We start from the raw sequence: 26992 nt of genomic DNA on the forward strand, positions 1-26992 counted from the left end.
AGCCACGTGTATTGGCGTGTATTATCATCATTATTCTAAGAAGCAGCGTGGCTCAGTGGAAAGAGCCGGGCTTTGGAGTCAGAGGTCATGGGTTCAAATCCCGCCTCTGCCAACTGTCAGCTGTGTGACTTTGGGCAAGTCACTTCACTTCTCGGGGCCTCAGTGACCTCATCTGTAAAATGAGGATTAAGACTGTGAGCCCCCTGTGGGACAACCTGATCACCTTGTAACCTCCCCAGCGCTTAGAACAGTGCTTTGAACATAGTAAGTGCTTAATAAATGCCATTATTATTATTCTTCTTACATCCATCAATCCATCAATCAATCAATTGTATTTATTGAGCGCTGTGTGCAGAGCACTGGACTAAGCGCTTGGGAAGTACAAGTTGGCAACATATAGAGGCAGTCCCTACCCAACAGTGGGCTCACAGTCTAAATTTATTTATTATTATTATTATTATTATTTATTATTATTATATCCAGCGCTTAGAGCGGTGCTTGGCACATAGTAAGCGCTTACCAAAGACCATTATTATTGTTTCTTCATTCACTAATCCTGTTTGTTATTATTATGATTTATAAATTACTGGTTTATTATGACTGTCAAAGAGGCGCCCGGGCCTGCGCCTGGGAGCGACGGTTGACGCGCATGCGCCCCTGGAGCCACGCGCACGTGCACGCGCATGCCCGGTCCCCTGTCGGGCGGCGTGGAGGACGTGGTGACGTCACGCGCGCGCGGCGGGTCTCGCGAGAGTCCGGCGGCGGTCGGCGCGAGGTTGGCGTGAGTGGGGCTGGGGCTAAGGGGGGAGCAGGCCGCCCTGCCAAGGTTGCCAAGGTTACCTGTATATATGTTTGTACATAGTTATTATTCCATTTAATAATTATAATGATGGTATTTGTTAAGCGCTTACTATGTGCAAAGCACTGATCTAAGCGCTGGGGAGGTTACAAGGTGATCTGGTTGTCCCCCAGGGGGCTCACAGTTTTAATCCCCATTTTACAGATGAGGTCACTGAGGCCCAGTGAAGTGACTTGCCCAAAGTCACCCAGCTGACAGTTGGCGGAGCTGGGATTTGAACCCATGACCTCTGACTCCAAAGCCCGGGCTCTTTCCACTGAGCCACAATGCTTCTCAATTTTATTTATTCATTTTACTTGTACATATTTATTCCATTTATTTCATTTGGGTAGCGTGGCCTAGTGGAAAGAGCGCGGGCTTTGGAGTCAGAGGTCATGAGTTCAAATCCCTGCCCCGCCACTTAATAATAATAATAATAATGATAATGTATTTCTGAAGCGCTTACTATGTGCAAAGCACTGTTCTAAGCGCTGGGGAGGTTACAAGGTGATCAGATTGTCCCAAGGGGGGCTCACAGTCTTAATCCCCATTTTCCAGATGAGGGAACTGAGGCCCAGAGAAGTGAAGTGACTTGCCCAAAGTCACCCAGCTGACAATTGGCAGAGCCGGGATTTGAACCCATGACCTCTGACTCCAAAGCCCGGGCTCTTTCCACTGAGCCACGTTGCTTCTCAATTTTATTTATTTACTTTACTTGTACATTTTTATTCCATTTATTTCATTTGGATAGCGTGGCTTAGTGGAAAGAGCGCGGGCTTTGGAGTCAGAGGTCATGAGTTCAAATTCCTGCTCCGCCACTTAATAATAATAATGGTATTTTTTAAGCGCTTACTATGTGCAAAGCAGTATTCTAAGCGCTGGGGAGGTTACAAGGTGATCAGATTGTCCCAAGGGGGGCTCACAGTCTTAATCCCCATTTTCCAGATGAGGGAACTGAGGCCCAGAGAAGTGAAGTGACTGGCCCAAAGTCACCCAGCTGACAGTTGGCAGAGCCGGGATTTGAACCCATGACCTCTGACTCCAAAGCCCGGGCTCTTTCCACTGAGCCACGCTTCTTGTCAGCTGTGTGACTTTGGGCGAGTCACTTCACTTCTCTGAGCCTCAGTGACCTCATCTGGAAAATGGGGATGAAGACTGTGAGCCCCCTGTGGGACAACCTGATTACCTCGTAACCTCCCCAGTGCTTAGAACAGTTCTTTGCACATAGTAAGCGCTTAACAAATGCCATTGTTATAGGAGAAGCAGCGTGGCTCAGTGGAAGGAGCCCGGGCTTTGGAGTCAGAGGTCATGGGTTCAAATCCCAGCTCCACCAACTGTCAGCTGGGTGACTTTGGGCAAGTCACTTAACTTCTCTGCGCCTCAGTGACCTCATCTGTAAAAGGGGGATTAAAAACTGTGAGCCCCCAGTGGGGCAACCTGGTCACCTTGTAACCTCCCCAGCGCTTAGAACAGTGCTTTGCACATAGTGAGCACTTAACAAATACCATTATTATTATTATATGGTTTTTTTTGTTGTCTGTCTCGTCCTTCTAGACTGTGAGCCCGCTGTTGGGTAGGGACTGTCTCTATATGTTGCCGACTTGTACTTCCCAAGCGCTTAGTACAGTGCTCTGCACAGAATAAGCGCTCAATAAATACGATTTAATGATTGAATGAAGGTTGCCAGGTGGGCTGGATCCCCATCCCCGCTCCTGCCCTACTGGCTATAGGCAGGACCTGGGCCTCAGCAGCACCCCTTCCCTTCCCTTCCCTTCCTTCCCTTCCCTTCCCTTCCCTTCCCTTCCCTTCCCTTCCCTTCCCTTCCCTGCCCTCTGGAGTTTTTGCCTGATGCATAGGTTGACAGGCAGCCACTGGAGATTTTTGAAGGGGGGAGTGACATGTCCAGAGTGTTTTTGGACAAAGATAATCCGGGCAGCAGAGTGAAGTATGGATTGAAGTGGGGAGAGACAGGAGGATGGGAGATCAGAGAGGAGGCTGATGCAGTAATCCAGTCAGGAGAAGATGAGAGATTATAACAGCAAGGTAGTGGTTTGGATAATAATAATAATAAGGATTGCATTTATTAAGCACTTACTATGTGCAAAGCACTGTTCTAAACGCCGGGGAGGATACAAGGTGATCAGGTTGTCCCACGTGGGGCTCACAGTCTTCATCCCCATTTTACAGATGAGGTAACTGAGGCACAGAGAAGTTAAGTGACTTGCCCAAAGTCACACAGCTGACAATCGGCAGAGCCGGGATTTGAACCCGTGACCTCTGACTCCAAAGCCCGGGCTCTTTTCCACTGAGCCACGCTGCTTCTCTATGGAGAGGAAAGGGCGGATCTTGGTGATGTGGAGGTGAGACGGGCAGGTGTTGGTGACGGATTGGATGTGTGGGGTGAACGAGAGACCGGAGTCGAGGATGAAACCAAGGTTGCGGGCTAGTGAGATAATAATAATAATAATAATAGCATTTATTATGCGCTTACTACGTGCAAAGCACTGTTCTAAGCGCTGGGGAGGTTACGAGGTGATCACGGTGTCCCACAGGGGGCTCACAGTCTTCATCCCCATTTTACAGATGAGGAAACTGAGGCATAGAGAAGTCAAGTGACTTGCCCAAAGTCACACAGCTGACAATTGGCGGAGCCGGGATTTGAACCCATGACCTCTAACTCCAAAGCCCGGGCTCTTTTCCACTGAGCCACGCTGAGATGGGAAGGATTCATTCATTCGTATGTATTGAGCGCTTACTGTGTGCAGAGCACTGTACTAAGCGCTTGGGAGAGTACAATACAACAATAAACAGACACCCCCTGCCCACAACGAGCTTACAGTCTATAATGTAGTTACCCTCTCTACCTGACAAATTTTTTCCAGTGTAGAAATGCAGTTTTGAGATTCCGGCTGTGACTCTGCTAGCCTGGAATTCTGAACCCGGATCGCTTAGAACAGTGCTTTGCGCATAGTAAGCGCTTAACAAATGCCATCATTACTATTCTCCTCGGCTTAAATAGTTGAGTTCCAGAAATGAGGTCCAGCTTTTGTGCCTGTCTGGTCTCTGAAAATGAAGGAAGGAATAAATAGGGACCAGCCAACTCTTAAAAAGCAAGGACACTTGTTTGCTGACTTTTGTAGTCCTTCTGGGGACTTTTCCGGTCCTCTCCCTCCCACGCCCCTTCCCAGGCCAGAGGGTGGCTGCGACCCCAGCCTGTGACCCCTGATAATAATTATAATAATAATTTGGGTATTTGTTAAGCGCTTACTACGTGCAAAGCACTGTTCTAAGCGCTGGGGAGGATACAAAGTGATCAGGTTGTCCCATGTAGGGCTCACAATCTTAATCCCCATTTTACAGATGAGGGAACTGAGGCCCAGAGAAGGTGTGACTTGCCCAAAGTCACACAGCCGACAAGCGGCGGAGCTGGGATTTGAACCCATGACCTCCGACTCCCAAGCCCTTGTTTTTTCCACTGAGCCGCCCGCGGGGCAGCCGTCGCTGGGGCCTCGTCCACCCCTCGTGGGGCGCAGGAAACGTATCTACCGACCTTGTTCATTCGTTCAGTCGTATTTATCGAGCGCTTACTGTGTGCAGAGCACTGTACTTGGGAGAGTAAAGTAGAGCAGTAAACAGATGCATCCCCTGCCCACAACAAGCTTACAGTCTAGAGGAGCCTTTGGGAGAATACGAAATACCAATAAACAGATACACTCTCTATTGTGTTTGACTCTCCCAAGCACCTAATATAGAGTCCTGCGCACGGAAAGTGCTCAATAAATAATAATAAATACCATCGGGAGATCGATTGTTGAGTTCAGAGAGTTGCTGGGGCTGTGGCCACCGCCCCAGGAGGGCTTGCCGTGGGTGTGGGCCCAAAGTACCCGGTCTGCAGAATGAAGATATCGTTGGCAGTGGGCAGCACGCCTACTGATGCTCGCAGAGCCCCTCAGCATCATCAGGAGAAAAACCTCCAAAAAAATGAGGTAGCCCTAATGTATCATCCCACTGTGCCGTGTACATGCACATATGTATATGGTATTTCTTAATAATGATAGTATTTGTTAAGTGCTTACTATGTGCCAAGCACGGCATTAAGCGGTAGGGGAGATACAAGATAATCAGGTCCCATTCATTCATTCATTCAATTGCATTTATTGAGCGCTTACTGTGTGCAGAGCACTGTACTAAGCGCTTGGGAAGTGCAAGTTGGCAACATATAGAGGCGGTCCCTACCCAACAGCGGGCTCAAAGTCCCATCTGGGGCTCACCATCTAAGTAGGAGGGAGAACAGATATTGACTCCTCATTTTGCAGATGAGGGAACTGAGGCACAGAGAAGTGAAGTGATTTACCCAAGGTCCAACAGCAGGTAAGTGGCAGAGGCAGGAATAGAACCCAGGACCTCTAGCTCTCAGACTCTTTGCACTTGGCAGTTTTAGACTGTGAGCCCACTGTTGGGTAGGGACTGTCTCTATATGTTGCCAACTTGTACTTCCCAAGTGCTTAGTACAGTGCTCTGCACATAGTAAGCGCTCAATAAATACGATTGATTGATTGATTGGCCATGCGGTTTCCATGTTCAGTGCTTACTATGTTCCGGGCACTGTATTAAGTGCTGGGGTAGATACAAGATAATCAGGCTGGATCTAGTCCATGTTCCACATGGTTTTTGTTAATCATTTACTGTGTGCCAAGCACTGTTCTAAGCATTGGGATAAATACAAGCTTGTCGGATTGGACACAGTCCCCGTCCCCCATTTTCCAGATGAGGTAACTGAGGCACAGAGAAGTGAAGTGACTTGCCCCAAGGTCACACAGCAGACAAGTGGTGGAGCTGGAATGTAACCCAGGTCTTTCCTACTCTCAGGCCAGCACGCTATCCACTAGGCCACACTGCTTCTATATCCAACCATGCCCCCTCCTGCCTCTGCAAGATTGACAGATTTTAAACAGCCGAACAGTTCCTAAAAAGGAGTCTTAAAATAAGAGGAATCCCTTTGCTATTCCAAGTGAGTGAAGAAATTCAAAAGAAGAAAGTGGCAGTGCCATCCATTCATTTCACATCATGCTAAGAGGAAAAAGTAAATATGTAATTTAAATATATATATATATATATACCTATCTATATCTATCTATAGATATAGATAGATATAGATAGATATAGATAGATATCTAGATAGATATAGATATATATCTATATATATATCTATATCTAGATATATATCTATATATCTATATCTATATATCTATATCTGTATATCTGTATCTATCTATCTATCTATCTATATATCTATAGATAGATATATATCTATAGATAGATAGATATAGATATATAAAGCACTTACTGTGGGCCAGGCACTATACTAAGTTTTGGAGTAGATACAAGCTAATCAGGACCCAGTCCACATCCCACATGGAGCTCACATTCATAATCTCCATTTTACAGATGAGGGAACTGAAGCACAGAGAAGCTAAGTGACTTGCCCAGGGTCACCCAGCAGACAAGTGGCTGAATCAGGATTAGAACTCAGGTCCTCCAGCTCCCAGGCTCAAGCTATTTCCATTAGGCCACGGTGCTTCCTAGCACCGTTCACGCAAAATGCCTGTCATGACAACGTGTTGGTAGCCTTGCCTGATGACGCTTTTCTGGTCGTCTTTTCTGAAAACTGGTCCTTACCGTGTGCGAGGGGTAAAATTCCCTTTAGGCGGATGTAGGTAGAGATGCTCATGCTGGGGGTTGCAAAGGATCAATGATGGGGATATGTAGGGAAACTTTAGCCCTAACTTTTTGTGGCTTGTGTTTTTTTTAGATGTATACTTAGATCCTTTGGACCGTGAAGTATTCATGTAATTAGCAGTCAACGATGGGTTTGTCCGCATCAACTCCTGCTGTGGCAGGCCAGACCCCAAATGGATCAGCTCATCTTTCAGCATCCCCACCTTCAGGATGTCCCATGCACGAAGGGAAAGCACAAGGTAACGCGCCGCTTGACGGGAAAATACCACTCTTGTTTTCAAGACTATTAACCGAATGGAGCGGTAGCTACTTCTCAGGATAGACCATCGAGAAAAGTCACTTAAACTTAACTCGGTAGTAGTTTTCGTGCCTTTAACAGTAGTAGTGTAAGGCCTTTACTATGTGCCAAATGCTGAGAAGAGAGAAGATAATCAGAGCCACGGGCTCAAAGTTGAAGAAGAAGAAGGAAGAACGGGTATTTTATCCCATTTTATAGATGAGGAAACCGCAGCTCGGAGAAATTAAGGGCTACATGGCGGGAGCCTGGAGTAAAACCCACTTTCCTGACACCCCATCCCATGTTCTTTCCAATAGGCCATGCTAGGTGCTTGGGAAAGTTTTTAAAAAAAGACCCCAAAAAACAGTAGGATCTCTGCCTTCAAGGAACTTGTAATTTAAATGCTCTTTAATATACATATGATAGTTGCTTACATGGTCTTAGATTTCTGTTTGTGCTTGCCATTTACCTGAAAACACATCTATTCAAGGGTACCCAGGTTGTGAACAGCCACAATACTTAAATTGGGTGGTACATCACATACTAGTTGCTGATTTGGCAGAGGATCTCTGTGTCCTGACAGAGGTCCATAAACCCCCTTTCTCCCCGCTCCTCGTCTCTTCGGCCTCATCCCAATTCTGCGCTGCCACTCGGCCCCTCCCACCTCCCTCTGCTCCTGCCATTCCAGCCCCCAGCCATGACCAGAGCAGTCCCCAGCTGCTCGAGCCACCGGCCCTAATGAATCGATCAATCAGTTGTATTGATTGAGCACTTATCGTGTGCAGAACACCGTACTAAGGGCTTGGGAGAGTCCGCTATAACAAAGTTGGGAGATGCGTTCCCTGCCCACGTGGAGCTCACCCATGCAGCCGGATCAAGTCCGCCATCTTCCGCCTAATGCCAGTATTGTGCGACCGCCCCGAGTTTAAAAAAAATCTTGGGGTGTAGAACAAGGGGAGAAAAAGGCAAAATTTGAGCAGGGAACAGGCGTCCCTTAGGAATAGGATAAAGGGTGGGGTGGGGGGATTCTCCCTGTAATTTTCACTAATGGTAGGTCTCAGTCATGATTTTGGGGTTGGTGGTTTAGTAATGGAACCTAACCAATTGCTTGATGCAGAAATCTATGGGATCACATACCCATGGTACCGCAGTTTGAGGTTCATCTACATGTTCCAGAGACTCCTCGTGGCTGGAACATGCAGTTTGTGGGTGCTGACAGTCAATCAGTGATATTTATCGAGCGCTTACCGTGTGCGGGGCACTGTACAAAGTGTGCGGGGAAAGTACAATACAAGAGTTAGTATTCATCCTCCCTGCCCTCAAGGAGCCAAAAATCTAGTGGACACTATGATGTGATGGAAACTTGAATAGACTTATTCTCGCAATGAATTCGTCCCTCACTATTCCCAGGGGATAGGTTAGGAAAACCCCAGCAAATGAAGGAAAGTCTCCCAATGGCTTGGCATGAATAATAATGACGTTAAATGCTTGCTATGTGCCGTGCACCGTCCTAAAGTACTTGGGGTCGATACAAAATAATCAGAAATGGTACGTGTCTCACGTGGGATCCACTAAGAGGAAACCAATTGGAGGCACATAGGGGTTCATTCGATTATATGGATTGAGTGTTTATTGTGGGCAAAGCATTCTACTAAGGGGTTATGTGACTTGTTCAGGGTCACCGCAGCCATGTGACGGAGCTGGGACTAGAAGCAGCATGGCGTAGTGGATAGAGCCCGGGCCTGGGAATCAGAAGGTCATGAGTTCTAATCCTTGCTCCATCACTTGTCTTTTGTGGGACCTTGGGCGAGTTACTTCACTTCTCTGGGCCTCAGTTCCCTCATCTATAAAATGGGGATTGAGACTACTGTGAGCCCCACGTAGGACACGGGTGGTGTCCAACCCAATTTGCTTGTAATCACTCAGCACTTAGCATAGTGCCCAGCACATAGTAAGTGCTTAACAAATGCCATAGTTATTATTAGAGCCCATATCTTCTGTCTCCCAGTGTCTTGATTGCTTTCCACTAGGCCGTGGGCACTCCCCATGGCTTTTTGGACTAGCTAGTCCCCAGGTATTGAATCCATATTACACAGCTGAAGAAACTGAGGTACGGTGAATTTAGGTGACTTGTCCCAGGCCATAGAGCAGGCAAGTAGCAGAGTCAGAATTCGAACCCAGGTCCTCTGACTCTCAGGCCTGTGCTCTTTCCACTATGGCCGCTGCTTCTCATTAAACTGGAGCCATTGTGGATAGGCAGTGCACTGACCAGGGCACGGGGCAATTAAGTGGCGGTGATGTTAGCTATCAGTTTCTTCTCAAATTGCTCTGGAAAATGTAACTTTCTTTGAGAAATGAGAGGGCTCCGGTTGAGCAAACAGAAAATCATTTCAGGCTCCCTAATCAATTTATCGAGGTTTCTTTCTAGACTTCTTAACCCTTATAATTCAGTAAAGAGGTGCTTGTGCTCACTTGAGAACTAGGGGCCATGCAACAATTTTCATGAAGAAGTTCATCCTGTCGTATTGTGCCTTTTGTTAAACAGTCCTTTGCACGTAGTAAGTGCTCAGTAAATACAGTTGATTGAGAGATTTTGACGTTTTGTGGATCTCGCTTCAACACATGACTACTTTCGCTGTATTTTAGGTTGCCCAGTGAATGGGCAGTCACCTGAGAAACCCACTGGAAGCCAAGCCAACTCGGTTCCTGCGCATCAAGACCGTGCGTATGAATATGTGGAGTGTCCTGTAAAGTCTTCTGCATCTCAAACTAAAAATGATATAGATCCCACAAACATGGTAACTTTTATTATATTCTTTCACTAAACCCCTTTTTGCTGGAGCGTTTTTCACCCGAACCTAAAAATGTCACACGTAGAATGGAGCATGAGATGGCTTTAGTAAATCAGGCAAAATGTTAAATAAAAATGGCAAAGTAGCCCAGGAAAACATCATCACGTAGGCTCTGTGATGTAGTTTGGACGAGCCAAACGTAATTGCGGTAGTCCCTCGATATTCTCCAGGGATTGGTTAGAGAACCCCCAAGGATGAGTTGGAACCGTGAATACCACCTGCACCAGATGGAATCAATCAATCAACCAATCAATGGTATTTATTGAGCACTTATGATGTGCAGAGCACTTGGTTGCAGAATTGGCAGACACGTTCCCTCCCCAGAGCTTTACTCGGAGTATTAAAATGTCCTAGCTCAGCCACTGTCAGCGAAAGCTGCACTCAAAGCAGTAAAAAGTTACATCTCATCCACCGGCAGGGCTTTCAGACCCAGGTTGGGAGGGGGTCAGATGGTCGCCGAGTTCTTCCCCCTCCCAGCTTATATACATATCTGTAATTTATTAATTTGGATTAATGCCCATCTCCCCCTCTCTAGACTGTGAGCTCCTTGTGGGCAGAGAATGTGTCTGTTGTTGTATCTTATTCTCCCAAGTACTTAGTACAGTGCTCTGCACACAGTAAGCGCTCACTATGATTGAATGAATGAATGAAAGAGGTGGCGATACGACTTCTGGGGACCATTCATTCATTCATTTGTATTTATTGAGCAGTTAGTGTGCAGAGCACTGTACGAAGCCCTTGGGAATTACAAGTTGGCAACATAAAGAGACGGTCCCTACCCAACAACGGGCTCACAGTCTAGAAGGGGGAGACAGACAACAAAACAAAACGTGGACAGGTGTCAAGTCATCAGAACAAAGAGAATTAAAGCTAGATGCACATCATTAACAAAATAAATAGAATAGTAAATATCTACAAGTAAAATAGAGTAATAAATCTGTACAAACATATATACAGGTGCTGTGGGGAGGGGAAGGAGGTAGGGCGGGGGGATGGGGAGCCTGCTGTTGGGTAGGGACCGTCTCTATATGTTGCCAACTTGTACTTCCCAAGCGCTTAGTACAGTGCTCTGCACACAGTAAGCGCTCAATAAATACGATTGAATGAATGAAAAGGGGCTCACTCTGGGAAGGCCTCTTGGAGGAGGTGACCAAAGAGAAGGCCGACAATAGGAGCTGTGTTGTTTGTTTTATGGTATTTTTTAAGCACTTACTGTGTGCCAGGCACTGTATTAAGCACGAGGGAAGCTGCATGGCGTAGCGGAGAGAGCACAGAACTGGGAGTCAGAAAGTCATGAGTTCTAATCCCACCTCTGCGACTTGTCTGCTGTGCGACCTTGGGCCAGTGACTTCACTTCTCTGTGCCTCCGTTTCCTCATCTGTAAAAATGGGGATTGAGACTGTGAGCCCCACGTGGGACAGGGACTGTGTCCAACCCGATTTGCTTGGATCCACCCCAGTGCTTGGCACATAGTAAGCGCTTAACAAATGCCATGATTATTATTATCATTATTGTTATACAAGGTTGTTAGGTTGGACGCAGTCCCTGTCTCGCATGAGGATCACAGTCTTAATCCCCAAATGAAGCGACTTTCCCCAGGTCCCACAGCAGACCAGTGGCAGAGCCGGGATTAGAACCCAGGTCCTCCCGTCTCCCAAGCCCGTGCTCTATCCCCAAGACCATGCTCCTTCTCAGGTGAATGTCCCGGGGCCGGATCGGCCGTGAATTCTACCCCCGTCCCCGAATTCTGGGTCCAGACAACTGCACGTAGGCAAAACCACAAACGATCAATCTGAATACACCAAGAGACCACGGGGCGAAATTCAGTCGGGACTTAATTGGAGCAAGGCCCAAGAAGCAGCCGTTTCTTTAGTGAGTGCTTTAAAGCTGTAATGCGCAGGAGTCAAATTGGCCCTGCCTAACAAGCCCCGAGTGGTCAAAGAACAGTGAAATAAGTGGGAAGAAGTCATGTCCATTTCAGAGCAAGGCTGCAGAGCAATTTCCCTGGCGATTTGCTCAATGTCCTTTAGTACCCTTGGCCTAGCTGGCCAAGGTAACAACTTTTCCCGAGCTGACCCCTTTTTGCCAAAAAAATCTGGACAAATAGCTGGAATCCGTGTGTGGATTCGTGAAGTGGAGCCTGTAGATTGACCCCCAGGCTCTGGGGGTGATGGGGGATACCCTCAAGCTCTTTAATCAGGGCCGGTGGCCCTAACATCCACGCCTTGGAGCTAGAAAAGGTCCAGAAATAGAATAAGGTGGTGGCTGAAGCAAAATGGATTTCCCTTTCCCCGTCCCCCACATTGCTGGGGTCGAACTGTTCCCCAGCCCCGACAAGTTGGAGGCATAAAAGACTCACCAGTCAATCACTGCCACTTATTTAGCTATTACTATGTGCAGAGCACATAGAGAAGCGGCGTGGCTCAGTGGAAAGAGCTTTGGAGTCAGAGGTCATGGGTTCAAATCTCTGCCCCACCAATTGTCAGCTGTGTGACTTTGGGCAAATCACTTCTCTGCGCCTCAGTCCCCTCATCTGTAAAATGGGGATTAAGACTGTGAGCCCCCGTGGACATCCTGATCACCTTGTAACCTCCCCAGCGCTTAGAACAGTGCTTTGCACATAGTAAGCGCTTAATAAATGGCATTAAAAGAAAAGGGCACTGTCTTAAGCACTTGGGAGAGTAATAATAATAATAATAGTACTTGTTAAGGGCTTTCTGTGTATCAAGCACTGTTCTAAGTGCTGGAGTAGATACACGTAAATCAGGTTGGACCTAGTCTCTGACCCACACGGGGCTCACCCTCTTAATCCCCATTTTACAGATGAGATAACGGAGGTGCAGAGAAGTGAAGTGACTTGCTCAAGGTCACACAGCAGACATGTGACAGAACCGGTGTTAGAACCAGGCCCGGGCTCTATCCGCTAGGCCACACTGCTTCCCCAGTACAAGGCGACAGAGTTGGGAGACATGTTCCCTGCCCACCATGAGTTTATCGTCTAGAGGGGGAGACAGATGTGAATGTAAATATGTAACTTATGATAGATAATTTCAAGGTATGTAAATAAGTGCTGTGGGGGTCGAGGGTGGGGACTGAGAAGCAGCGTGGCTTAGCGGAAAGAGCCCGGGCTTGGGAGTCATCGGTCGTGGGTTCTAATTCCAGCTCCGCCACTTGTCAGCTGGGTGGCTTCGGGCAAATCACTTAACTGCTCTGTGCCTCAGTTACCTCATCTGGAAAATGGGGATTAAGACTGTGAGCTCCACGTGGGACAACCTGATTATCTCGTATCTACCCCAGTGCTTAGAACAGTGCTTGGCACATAGTAAGCGCTTAACAAATGCCTCATTATAATTATTATTTATTATCTTTCGTATCGACATTTGTATTCTTTAAGTTACTGTACATTTGCTCATTTATGTCTACTTGTTTGCCCCATAAAATGGTGAATTTCAGGGCAGGGACCGACTGCCTTTTGCTTCTCTTATATATTCCCCAGGGGCCCAATACTACAAGGCTCTGCACATAACAAGTGCTTAGTAAATGTGGTGGCTAAGGATGGGACTGAAAACAGACACACTGATCAAGCCTTTAATTCTACCAATACGGGGCTCTTCATTCATTCATTCACTCAATCATATTTATTGAGCATTTACTGTGTGCTGAGCACTGTACTAAGCGCTTGTTTGTCAATCAATCCATAGTATTTATTGGGCACTTAATAATAATAATGATGGCATTTACTATCTACAGAGCACTCAGGAGAGTCCAATGAAATAGCGTGATTTAGGGGAAAGAGCAAGGGTTTGGGAGTCAGAGGATGTGGGTTCTAATCTCGGCTCTGCCACTTGTCTGCTGTGTGACCTTGGGCAAGGCACCTAACTTCTATAAGCGCTGAACAAATACCATAATTATTATTAACAGAATTAGCAGGCCTGTTCCCTGCCCACAACAGGCTTACAATCTAGAGAAGAAGAGAAGCAGCATGGTGAAGTGGGTAGAACACAGGCCTGCGAGTCAAAAGGTCATGGGTTCTAATCCCGGCTCCGCCACTCATTCGTTCAATCGTATTAATTGAGTGCTTACCGTGTGCAGAGCACTGTACTAAGCGCTTGGGAAGTACAATTCAGCAACAAGTAGGGACAGTCCCTGCCCACAACAGGTTCTCAGTCTACGAATAAACAGACATCAATGTGAAGAAATGAAACGTCAGATATCATCAGTCGTATTTATTGAGCGCTTACTATGTGCAGAGCACTGTACTAAGCGCTTGGGAAGTACAAATTAATGAAACGTCAGATATATACGCAAGTGTGTCGTGGCTTAGTGGAAAGAGCCCGGGCTTTGGAGTCAGAGACCGTGGGTTCTAGTCCCATCTCCGCCACTTGTCTGCTGTGTGACCTTGGGCAAGGCACTTCACTTCTCTGTGCCTCAGTTACCTCATCTCCCAAACGGGGACTGTCTGCTGCATGACCTTGGGCAAGTCACTTCACTTCTCCATGCCTCGGTCACCTCAGCTGTAAAAAGGGGATTGAGACCGAACCTCGCGTGTGACAGGGACCCTGTCCAACCCGATTTGCTGTGTCCACTCCAGCACTTACCAGACACCACAGTTATTATCATTATTATTAGAGGAGGAGACAGACATTAATATAAATAAATAATTTATAATACGTAATTTAAAGATATGTACACAAGCGCCGTGGGATTGAGGGTGAGTCAACTATCGAATGCCTCAAGGTCGCGGATCTGAATGTGTTTAAGGGAGAAGAGCTGGGGAAAAAGAGGGTTTATTGTGGGGAAGACCTCTTGGAGCAGTTGTAACCTAAGTGACCTGACCAAAATCTCAGAATTTGTGCCGTTATTTTTACTACGGCGATTCTTCTGAAGTAGCTGTTTTTTGTTGTTGTTCAGATGCCTCCGCCTAATCAGACCCCATCCCCGGGTCAACCGTTTGCACTGTCGACTGTTCGAGAAGAGTCGTCGATTCCCAGAGCGGATTCTGAGAAAAAATGGGTGTATCCTTCAGAGCAAATGTTTTGGAATGCAATGTTGAGGAAAGGGTAAGGAAACTATGTCAAATGAAAACAACTACCCGGAAGACCGATCTTTAATCCCCAAGTACAACAGTCCCGAATGGAAAGCCGATGTGGTCATTTTCCGCCGAGTTCAAAAAGTAATGGAAAGATTGTTTCACTCGCATGGCAAGTGACTAACGTTCCTTAAAGCCATCAAAATAGTTTGTGTACAACCCACATTCAAGAAAAAAGAATTTCCCTTAGCCGATTAGTTGTCTTTTTTACCTATATTGCTAATGACAGGCTGAATTTGCTTGTGAATGAGAGTCTGTGACTGAGAACACTCTGCTTGTCTTTGTTTTCTGGTGCATATTCGTTGGCCGTCCTGCACAGGGGATTTTCAGTGCACGGGCCGGGGACTGTGCCGTGAAATTGGTAGCACGGGGAATAATGCTTGTATAATAAGCACTGTTTTAAGCACTGGGGAAGATACAAGACAATTAGGTTGGACACAGTCCCTGCCCTACATGGGGCTCCCAGTTATACTGTCCCAAGCGCTTAATACGGTTCCCTGCGCATAATAAGCACTCAATAAATAGGATTGAATTAATGGAGATTCAGATAAGTTAAGTGGCTTGCCCTGGGTCACACAGCGATAAAGCTGGGATTGGAACTCAAGTTCCCTAACTTCCAGGCTTAGACTTTTCCCAGTAGACATGTTCATTCATTCATTCATTCAATCATATTTATTGAGCGCTTACTGTGTGCAGAGCACTGTACTAAGCGCTTGGGAAGGACAAGTTGGCAACATATAGAGGCGGTCCCTACCCAACAGTGGGCTCACAGTCTAGAAGGGGGAGGGTTGCTTCTCAACCATAGTAATAACGCATTTCACGATACTTCCGTTCTTGAGGAATGCCGTGTGATAGAGGATATGTACAGGTAAGGAAGGTGAGACTGTTCAATCAGCTTATTTAATACTTATTTAATGCTTACTGTGTTCAGAGCACTGTACTAAGCTCTTGGGACAGTACAGTACAGTATAACAGAATTGGGAGACTCATTGCCAGCCCACAGCGAGCTTACCTTCTCCATGTTTCCTTGCCCTTGCTGAAAACCATCCGCATCTTTTTGTATGAGGATAGCATCTGTTTTCCACCTATCCGAGCCTAGCTTTCCTTCTCCGCTGCTGCAAGAATGCAGAACTCCACTTAAAAATCAGAGAATAGACAGAGTCAGAGTCACTGCCAACCGAAACCACCATCAGAAATAATGACAAGGTATTAATAGAAGGTCAGCATGACTTGGCAATTCTGAAACCAGATATATATATATATCTTTAAAGCAGTGAGTTCAGAATCACCAAAATCTAGCTGTGAGCGCTTAATCAAAATTGGTTGTCTCACAAAGTCTGAATTCAAACCATTCATTGAAGATTTGTAAAATGAGGTTACTAGAATGCCAAAATCTTCTGAAAATGATTGCCTGATAGATTTTATTTCTTGTACCCAAACTTATCCCACTTGTTTTTTCTAATTGTATTTGCTGAGTTTTCGAAATACTTTTCTTCCTCCAGGTGGAGGTGGAAAGATGATGAAATAAATCAGAAAGATATGTATAATATTATCAAGATTCATAATCAGAATAATGAGCAGGCCTGGAAAGAGATTTTAAAATGGGAAGCTCTTCATGCTACGTAAGTACACTTAAGATGAACTTTTTTTTTTAGTCCCTGTAGAGATTTTCCAAGCTCTACAAAAGAACTTCTCTTACCCACGTAGCTATGATAGTTAATCATGTATTTGAATTGAATTGGCTCTAGCAGGGAGCTAAAAAGACCACTTAAACCCTTGGGGACCATTCAGTAAAGGTAGCAATTGTCCATTTTTTATTTTGTCAGAAATGCATATTCAGTTTGTAATGGGCCAAGATCTAACCCTTAATAAGTAAAAATAAAGATGCTTTGTACATTCGTTGAATAGTTTTCCATCCAGGCTGTGTGAATTTTTTTTATACATAATTTCCTCATCCCAGTGACATTTTTAGAAACCACATTCTTGATCTGCCAGGTCAGGAGAATAACTGTAATTATTTTTACTTTTACAAATTTAGAATCTTGTCACACTTCCACCCCAATGAGTCCTTTTTTTTTCTTTAAAAGAAATTGCAATAATAATCCTTTTTTGTAGCATTCTGCCAAGATCCCTGTAAGTCTACAGTGCCTAGAGCAGTGGGAGGGAATCTAGAGAGGCTTAGAAGTGTACAGTTTTCTTCAAAGAAGCAGCATGGCCTAGTGGGAAGAGCACAGTCCTCGAAGCCAAGGACCTGAGTTTTAATCCCAGCTCTGCCATTGCCCTGCTGTATGACCTTGGGCAAGTCACTTAACTTGTCTGTACTTCATTCTCCTAGTCTGTCAAATGAAGATTCAGCGTCCGCTCTCCCTCCCATTTAGACTGTGAGCCCCATGTGGATCGGGTCAGGTACCGTGTCCGGCCTGATTATCAGTCAGTCAGTCAATCGATCATATTTATTGAGCGCTTTCTGTGTTCAGAGTGCTGTACTAAGCGTTTGGGCGAGTACAGTATAATAGAGTTGCTAGGCACGGTTCCTGCCCATAACGAGGTTCCAGGACGGAGAGGGAGACAGGCATTAATGTAAATAAATAAATTACGGGTGTGTACAGAAGTGCCTTGGGACTTGGAGGAGGAGTGGGGAATAAAGGGAGCAAATCCAAGCGCACGGGTGACACAGAAGGGAGTGGGAGAAAAGGAAATGAGGGTTTAGGGAAGGCCTCTTGGAGGAGTGGGCCTTCAATAAGGCTTTAAAGGTGGAGAGAGTAATTGTGTGTTGGGTATGAAGAGGGGGAGGATATTACAGACCAGAGTCGACCGCGAGATAGGTGAGCTTGAGCTACAGTGGTTGGCGTTAGAGGAGTGAAATGTGTGGGCTGGGTTGTAATAGGAAATCAGGGAGGGGGTAAGCAGGGGGCTAAGGTGATTAAGTGCTTTGAAGCTTTTGGTAAGGAGTTTCTGTTTGATGCAAAAGTGGATGGGCAACCACTGGAGGGTCTTAAGGAGTGGGCAAACATGGACTGAACGCTTTTGTAGAAAAATGATCTGGGCGGCAGAGTGAAGTATGGACTGGAGTGGGACGAGACAGGAGGCAGGGAGGTCACCGAGGAGGCCGATACAGCAATCAAGGCGGGATAGGTTAAAGTGCTCGGATTAACTTGGTGGCAGTTTGAGTGGAGAAGGAAGGGAAGGTTTTTAAAAAAAACAAAAACTGCCAGGATTTAATGAAAGATTGAGTATATCTTGTATCTAGCCCAGTGCTTGGCACATTGTGTTTAATGAAAATGACCATCATTCGTACTATTTCCATTATTCTTCAGCCTTGAACGTCCGCCTCAAGCAGCCTCTCCCGCTCTGGGGCTAGGGAACAACTTGGGAAAACTAGACAGAGGAGCTCAGAGCCACTCAGAACTCAGCAGGGATTGCTGTCAGAAGGACATTTGCGGTAGTTGTTATGGAAGGGAGTGTGCTTAGTAACTAGAGAGGGCCCTTGAGTAGTGTCAGGAGCTGGGCAGTCTTCCTCAGGGATGTAGCGGCAGTTTCACTGACCACAGCTCGCCCCATTCCCTGCTGAACAGGTAATCACAGGTGCCACATCTCAGCTAATCACCGGGTGGTCATTAATCCAGCCAGCAACTGTACTCTTTTGTGTTCACGGAGCTGTGTTAGGGAAAAAATTCCATTGACTCTTCGCTTTTGGTCTTTTAGGGAATGCCCATGTGGGCCAACCTTGGTCCGATTCGGAGGTAAAGCTAAAGACTATTCACCGAGAGCAAAAATCCGCTCTTGGATGGGGTGAGTAGCATGCAGAAATATCTTCATCCTGTGAGAAATTGAAAGTAGAGCCGTGTATTTTTAAATTTAGGCCAATGAAGATGAACCCAAATAGAGACTTTGCCAGAAAAAAACACGGAAAATCGTGCCGAACTCCTGCCGTCACGGAAGTCCATCTGCGTTCTAAGATTTTTCTTATTATCTTAGATTATGCTGCTGAGTAGGGAATCCACACTGCTTATGTTCTCCAGTTGTGTGGTAGGTGCCAACTCCACAGCAGTGAAGGGAGTGATGATCTCCACGACTTTTTCAATCAATCAACCAGCTATCATCATTATTATTATTATTATTCTCATCCATCTCCCAAAATTCTCGACTGCATTTTGCCTTCAAGTTCAAAATGAACAGTGTGTTAACGTCTATTATAGTGGCCACCATTCATTCAATCGTATTTATTGAGCGCTTACTGTGTGCAGAGCACTGTACTAAGCGCTTGGGAAGTACAGGTCGGCAACAAATAGAGACGGTCTCTACCCAACAACGGGCTCACAAGTCTAGAAGCACACCATTGCGTGTTTGCTTAGGAAACAGTGTGGCCTAGTGGAAAGAGCACGGGCCTGGGAATCAGAGGATCTGGGTTCTAATCCCAACTCCACCACTTCCCTGCTGTGTGACCTTGGGCAAGTCATTTAGCTTCTGGGCTTCAGTTCCTTCATCTGTAAAATGGGGAGTCAATCCCTGTTCTCTCTCCTACTTAGACTGTGAGCCCCATGTGGGATCTGATTATTTTGTGCCTACCCCAGTACAATGTTTGGCTCACAGGAAGTGCTTAACAAATGCCAGTCTTATTATTAGTATTATTCTGGAATATATGAGACGGCATATTGATTTGGCCAGCAGAAGTGACTGCCTCACTAAACCGTCTTTAATACTAAGGACTGCAGTTTAATAGTAATGGTAACTATTAAGTGCTGGGAGAAATACAGAGAAATGAATCCAGACATGGTACCTGACACAGTGAGGCCTCTCAGTCTAAAAGGGAGGAAGGACAGACATACGAAGGAAGGATAGCAGGGCAAATTCAGCCCAGATAATTCAAGAAAAGCAAGAAGAATAGCAGTCCATCGCTTCAGGGGAGAAATAATCTTCATGCGTCTCGTAGGTGTTCTTAGCAGGGCTCTGGTTTTGTTTGGCTCAAAGCTGCCACGACTTTCCCTGCGTCCTCAGTATTGGAATGGCAGCTCCTCCGTCTCCTTCATCTGACACTTGGTCCCGAGGATAACGGGGCTCTGAGATGCCGTGGCAGACTGCAATGTGGTATGGGAACCCCTTCTAGACTGTGAGCCCACTGTTGGGTAGGGACCGTCTCTATATGTTGCCAACTTGTACTTCCCAAGCGCTCAGTACAGTGCCCTGCACACAGTAAGCGCTCAATCAATACGATTGAATGAATGAATGAATGAAGGCCACCAAACCCTTAAGCTCCTGGGTGCCCCAGGGGTAGGAGACTTAGGTTACTCAAGAGAAAGAAGGCATGGTTCCTGCCTTCGGAGTGACAGACAGGGTAGGGGCCATCTCTATATGTTGCCAACGTGTACTTCCCAAGCGCTTAGTACAGTGCTCTGCACACAGTAAGCGCTCAATAAATGCGATTGAATGAATGAATGGGGGGGACCAGGTCAAAATAGTTTCCCCTGCCCCTCTAAACTGTGAGTTCATCGTGGGCAGGGAGCCTGACCGCCGATTCTGTTGGATTGTCTTCCCCCAAGCCCTCAGTCCATGCCCTGCATATAGTAAGCGCTCAGTAAATACCACTGATTGACTGTCCTCTCCCAAGTGTTCAGTCCAGTGCCCTGCACATAGTAAGTGCTCAATAAATACCCTTGACTGATCGACTGTCCTCTCCCAAGCACTCAGTACAGCGCCCTGCACATGGCAGATGCTCAATAAACACTCTTGACTGACCGAACATCCTCTCAAGCTCTCAGTCCAGTGCTCTACACATAGTAGGCGCCCTTCAAAGCCCTACTGAGCTCACCTCCTCCAGGAGGCCTTCCCAGACTGAGCCCCCTCCTTCCTCTCCCCCTCCTCCCCCCCAACGCCCCTGCGTCACCTCCTTCCCCTCCCCACAGCACCTGTATATTTGTATATATGTTTGTACGTATTTATTACTCTATTTTATTTATACATATTTATTCTATTTATTTTACTTTGTTATGTTTTGTTTTGTTGTCTGTCTCCCCCTTCTAGACTGTGAGCCCGCTGTTGGGTAGGGACCATCTCTATATGTTGCCAGCTTGTACTTCCCAAGCGCTTAGTACAGTGCTCTGCACACAGTAAGCGCTCAATAAATACAATTGAATGAATGAATAAACACCCTTGACTGATTGAATGTCCTCAAGCGCTCAGTCCAGTGCTCTGCACATAGTAAGTGCTCAATAAATACCCGACTGATTGTCCTCTACTTGTTTTGTTTTGTTGTCTGTCTCCCCCTTCTAAGACTGTGAGCCCGCTGTTGGGTAGAGACCGTCTCTATATGTTGCCAACTTGTACTTCCCAAGCTCTTAGTACAGTGCTCTGCACACAGTAAGTGCTCAATAAATACGATTGAATGAATGAATGAATAAACACCCTTGACTGATTGAATGTCCTCAAGCGCTCAGTCCGGTGCTCTGCACATAGTAAGCACTCAATAAATACCCAACTGACTGATTGTCCTCTACTTGTTTTGTTGCCTGCCTCCCCCTTCTAGACTGTGAGCCCGTTGTTGGGTAGGGACTGTCTCTCTCTGTTGCCGAATTGTACTTTCCAAGTGCTTAGTACAGTGCTCTGCATGCAGTAAGTGCTCAATAAATACGATTGAATGAATGAGTGAATGAAAGGAGCAAGAAGAAAATGACCAGTGAGCAGATCACTTATGCTTAAACAGGCTCTTACAGCTGGGGGTAATCAACCGGAGTTGTTGACACTTAGCGTGTGCAGAGCACTGTACTAAGCACCTGGAAGAGTACAGTGTAACAGAGGTTGGCGTCATCTTCGACTCCGCTCTCTCATTCACCCCTCACATCCAAGCCGTCACCAAAACCTGCCGGTCTCAGTTCCGCACCATTGCCAAGATCCGCCCTTTCCTCTCCATCCATACCGCTACCCTGCTCGTTCAAGCTCTCATCCTATCCCGTCTGGACTACTGCACCAGCCTTCTCTCTGATCTCCCATCCTCGTGTCTCTCCCCACTTCAATCCATACTTCATGCTGCTGCCTGGATTATCTTTGTCCAGAAACGCTCTGGGCATATTACTCCCCTCCTCAAAAACCTCCAGTGGCTACCAATCAACCTGCGCATCAGGCAGAAACTCCTCACCCTGGGCTTCAAGGCTGTCCATCCCCTCGCCCCCTCCTACCTCCCCTCCCTTCTCTCCTTCTCCAGCCCAGCCCGCACCCTCCGCTCCTCCGCCGCTGATCTCCTCCCCGTACCTCGTTCTCGCCTGTCCCGCCATCGACCCCCGACCCACGTCATCCCCCAGGCCTGGAATGCCCTCCCTCTGCCCATCCACCAAGCTAGCTCTCTTCCTCCCTTCAAGGCCCTACTGAGAGCTCACCTCCTCCCGGAGGCCTTCCCACACTGAGCCCCTTCCTTCCTCTCCCCCTCGTCCCCCTCTTCATCCACCCATCTTACCTCCTTCCCTTCCCCACAGCACCTGTATATATGTTTGTACATATTTATTACTGTATTCATTTTACTTGTACATATCTATTCTATTTTGTTAGTATATTTGGTTTTGTTCTCTGTCTCCAACTTTTAGACTGTGAGCCCACTGTTGGGTAGGGACTGTCTCTATATGTTGCCAATTTGTACTTCCCAAGCGCTTAGTACAGTGCTCTGCACATAGTAAGCGCTCAATAAATACGATTGATGATGATGATGAGGTGCGTTCTCTGCCCGCATGGAGCCTTCTAGCAAAGAGGGATGTGGGTATGCGTTTTGAGTATGATCCTAAAGGGGTCACATAACTGTTTGCAGGAGAGGAGCTACACACCTTTATTCCTACTACTCCTAGACCACCAGGGAACTGTGCTCCAATAACTGCTCATTCAGAAGCACCATGTGCTCCTGAAAGTCTAAATATACTGTTTTCTCAATCTTATACGGAGACAATACACATTTAAAACCGTTTTCTTTTACACCTTTCAGTAATCCCAAGTATAGTGGTATATAGCAGTCTCTAGGCTATAAGCTCGTTGTGGGCAGGGATTGTGTCCGTTTATTGTTGTATTGTCCCCTCCCAAACGCAGAGTACAGTGCTATGCACACAGTAAGCACCCGGGAAATACCACTGATCGATTAATGTGAAATTGCAAGTGTCTCGCGCATTTAAGGACATTCTGATGAAACATGATTAAAAACTCGGTGAAGTCTTACCCTTTAAATTTGTGGAAACAGAGACTGAGATTCACATGTGGGATAGGGACTGTGTCCGGCCTGATGGTCTTGAATCTGTCCCAGCGCTCAGTACAAAGCTTGGCACATAGTAACTGCATAACAAATACCGCAGTTATTATTAGTAGAGAAGATAATTAGAGATAATTAAGATAATTATTAGAGAAGATTATTAATAGAGAAGCAGCGTGGCTCAGTGGAAAGAGCCCGGGCTTTGGAGTCAGAGGTCGTGGGTTCAAATCCCGGCTCCACCAACTGTCAGCTGTGTGACTTTGGGCAAGTCACTTAACTTCTCTGGGCCTCAGTTCTCTCATCTGTAAAATGGGGATGAAGTCTTTGAGCCCCCGCTGGGACAACCTGATCACCTTGTAACCTTCCCAGCGCTTAGAACAGTGCTTTGCACATAGTAAGTGCTTAACAAATATCATTATTATTATTATTATTATTTGGGTAGGGACTGTCTCTATATGTTGCCGACTTGTACTTCCCAAGCGCTTAGTACAGTGCTCTGCACATAGTAAGCGCTCAATAAATACGATTGAATGAATGTGCCTCAGTTACCTCATCTAGACTGTGAGCCCACTGTTGGGTAGGGACCGTCTCTAGATGTTGCCAAGTTGTACTTCCCAAGTGCTTAGTACAGTGCTGTGCACACAGTAAGTGCTCAATGAATGCGATTGATGATGATGATTTATTTATTTATTTTATTTGTACATATCAATTTATTTTATTTTGTTAGTATGTTTGGTTTTGTTGTCTGTCTCCCCCTTTTAGACTGTGAGCCCACTGTTGCGAAGGGACTGTCCCTATATGTTGCCAATTTGTACTTCCCAAGCGCTTAGTACAGTGCTCTGCACATAGTAAGCACTCAATAAATACGATTGATGATGATGATGATTATCCTTGCTTAGTGATTGGATTTTTTTCTTGTGATATCATCAGTGTTTTTTGAGGTACTTGGGTGTTTACAGTGAAAGTAACAGGAATGATTCCTGGCAATAAAACCTTGTAATATAATGAAGTGAGAAGCAGCTTGGCATAGTGGATAGAGCATGGGCCCGGGACTCGGGATGTCATGGATTCTAGTCCTGGCTCCGTCACTTTTCTGCTGTGTGACCTTGGGCAAGTCACTTTACTTCTCTGTGCCTCAGTTGCCTCATCTGTAAAATGGGGATTGAGACCGTGAGCCCCACGTGGGACATGGACTGTGTCCAAACTGACTTCCTTGTATCTGCCCCGGTGCTTAGTACAGTGCCTGGCAAATAGTAAGCACTTAACAAATACTAATAAAAGAAAAATGAAGTGTTTGTTTCAGGGTTTTTTATACATATGTTACATATATATTTATCCAACATTCTTTTGTCTCAGGTACGAGCTGCCCTTCGATAGACATGACTGGATCATTAATCGCTGCGGAACAGAAGTCCGATATGTTATTGATTATTACGACGGCGGAGAAGTCAGTAAGGACTACCAATTTACCATTTTGGATGTTCGTCCTGCTTTTGATTCTCCTACTGCCGTTTGGGACAGAATGAAGGTAGCCTGGTGGCGCTGGACTTCATAACCACTATTTAACTCGGATCGGAAAGGCTGCGAACTGTATTCCTTTCCCAAAAAGGACATTAAGCGGTATTCCTCAAATTGAAGTCGAGTTCATGGTGGAATATGAGAAATGCCAGTAATTAAATCTAACACTATGCACTGATATTAGTAGTCCTAGGGTAGGATGATCTCTCTATGGCAGTCCACCTGGCAGTTAAAAAAAAAAAATGTCAGTTTTAGATTTATCAACTTCGGCAAAATGATCAGTTTCTTTATAAAAATAATCGTGTGAAGTACCGTTGTTCTTTATTTTGCCAGCGTGTTCACTCCGCGTAAAAACTGTAAGCCCATTTAGTGCCACCACTACTTGCTATTTTTAATTTGATGAACAGAGTGTTTGATTTCTTTCCAGAAAATCTGACACTGCATGTTATTTTTTGAGTTCTGCATGATTATGTAAGTTTTAATTGGCTACACAGCTTCACCCAAAACTTCCTCTCCATATTTAAAGTGACTATGGAAGGCTGTATGTCTGTCATTATTAATATTTTTAAGGTACAGTGTGACTGTTGAACAGATGCAAGAGAATGCTAGGCTTTGCGTTTAAATGTTGTTTGAGTAGTGAGAAACAGCTTGCTGTTTCTTTTAAAATCAGTAAAAAGTGTTCTCCAAATTAAGAAAAGAGTAATGAATCTAGTAGAATTTATCTGAGGGAGCTTTCTCTTTGAAATTTCAGCAGTTCCCCTTAAAATGTACACTGTTCCAATTGAAAAATTTGACCCGTCTAAATATTTTCTCTTATACTGTGTGAAAATGTGTTCAATTTCAAGCTAGCTTTTTCACGCAACCCAACACATTTCAATTCTTCAGAAGGTAAGCTAAAATTGAAACTGTCATCCAGCATATTATAACCCTTCAGTTGATTTTGGGGGGCAATGTGTGACGGCAGTTAGGATATGACAGATCTAACAGGGATGCTAAACTTAAAGCTTGAGGCAGAATTTTCGAAGGAGTGGGAAATTGGAGGCAGAGCAGGGAAGTGCTCAGTAAATGCCATGGATCGATTACGTAGGGAAGGAAGGAACAGAGGAGATGAGGAAGACAGAAAGGAGAGGAGGGGGGAAGGGGAGGAATCAATCAATTAATCGTATTTATTGAGTGCTTTCTGTGTGCAGAGCACTGTACTAAGCGCTTGGGAAGTCCAAGTTGGCAACATATAGAGACAGTCCCTACCCAACAGTGGGCTCATCATCATCATCAATCGTATTTATTGAGCACTTACTGTGTGCAGAGCACTGTACTAAGTGCTTGGGAAGTCCAGGTTGGCAACATATAGAGACAGTCCCTACCCAACAGTGGGCTCACAGTCTAGAAGAGGAAGGAAAATGGAATTCACCCCTTTTGCTGCTTCGGCTCCTCTTCCTTCGAGACTATTTTTAGGCCCACGTTGGGGCTCCTTCCTCTTGCCTTCTCTTTCCTCCTCTTTCCTCTCCCACCCCTCCTCCCAGTCCCATAGCCCCGAGAGGAGGTACGGTCTGCTCCGCCTTCATGTGAGGAATCCAGTAGGGACACAGCGGGCTCAAAGTCCCATCTGGGGCTCACCATCTAAGTAGGAGGGAGAACAGATATTGACTCCTCATTTTGCAAACGAGGGAACTGAGGCACAGAGAAGTGAAGTGATTTACCCAAGGTCCAACAGCAGGTAAGTGGCAGAGACAGGGATAGAACCCAGGACCTCTAGCTCTCAGACTCTTTGCACTTGGCGTTTTTAGACTGTGAGCCCACTGTTGGGTAGGGACCATCTCTATATGTTGCCAACTTGTACTTCCCAAGCGCTTAGTACAGTGCTCTGCACACAGTAAGCGCTCAGTAAATACGATTGATTGATTGATTGACATGGACCGGAGCTCCAGAGCCACGGAGCTTGGGCATCACGGATCCACATAGATGCCACCGCTCTGGGGCCACAATCTGCCGTAGCAGCTTCAGGGGGCCGACCCCCCAAAGAGCCCCCAGGCTGAGATAGGTCGATGGCTGTCTTAGACTGTGAGCCCACTGTTGGGTAGGGACTGTCTCTATATGTTGCCAACTTGGACTTCCCAAGCACTTAGTATAGTGCTCTGCACACAGTAAGCGCTCAATAAATACGATTGATGATGATGATGGCTCTCCTTTGGCGCTTGAGACGGGAGAGAGGAGGGACCATGTGCGCCCAGCTCCGGTTTCCGGTGAGGACTTGAAAAGCGGCATTGGCGGCATCCTCTACCCCCTCCCAACAGGCGTAGAAAGTGGCGAGGCCACCTTGTCTCCACCCGTGCTTCGTTTCCAGTTCCGAGTGGGGAGGAAAGCTGGGGTAGGAGGAGAGGTAACCCCCCTCGGCCCCCAAAGCTATGGGAGTCATCCTCGTCCCCCCCTCATCTATGCTCTTTAACGCGAAATGAAT

At 46.1% G+C, this 26992-nt stretch overlaps 1 protein-coding gene across 2 annotated transcripts; it reads left to right on the forward strand.

Moving 5' to 3' along the window:
• Positions 1-728: 728 nt before the first annotated feature.
• On the forward strand, positions 729-25076 carry LOC119926715 (cytochrome c-type heme lyase). Of its 2 annotated transcripts, none has more exons than XM_038745036.1 (7): positions 729-781; positions 6651-6816; positions 9501-9652; positions 14618-14766; positions 16298-16417; positions 18501-18587; positions 24373-25076. In XM_038745036.1, exons 2-7 carry the CDS (start codon positions 6705-6707, stop codon positions 24569-24571), a joined length of 819 nt encoding a protein of 272 aa, XP_038600964.1. In that variant the 5' UTR covers positions 729-781; positions 6651-6704; the 3' UTR covers positions 24572-25076. The 2 variants fall into 2 exon arrangements, with proteins under 2 accessions (XP_038600964.1, XP_038600962.1); XM_038745034.1 differs by lacking the exon at positions 729-781 and adding an exon at positions 4608-4824.
• Positions 25077-26992: the final 1916 nt, after the last annotated feature.

The sequence above is a fragment of the Tachyglossus aculeatus genome, chromosome 4 (assembly GCF_015852505.1).
Source record: "Tachyglossus aculeatus isolate mTacAcu1 chromosome 4, mTacAcu1.pri, whole genome shotgun sequence".
Classification (NCBI taxonomy): Eukaryota; Metazoa; Chordata; class Mammalia; order Monotremata; family Tachyglossidae; genus Tachyglossus; species Tachyglossus aculeatus.

What these genes read in the sequence shown, in the direction of transcription:
- LOC119926715 (XM_038745036.1), top strand. Translation starts at nt 6,705, where the DNA reads ATGGGTTTGTCCGCATCAACTCCTGCTGTGGCAGGCCAGACCCCAAAT. An exon ending in AATGCAATGTTGAGGAAAGG is followed by an intron (nt 14,767 to 16,297) that starts GTAAGGAAACTA and finishes TTCTTCCTCCAG; the next exon opens with GTGGAGGTGGAAAGATGATG. An exon ending in AAAATCCGCTCTTGGATGGG is followed by an intron (nt 18,588 to 24,372) that starts GTGAGTAGCATG and finishes CTTTTGTCTCAG; the next exon opens with GTACGAGCTGCCCTTCGATA.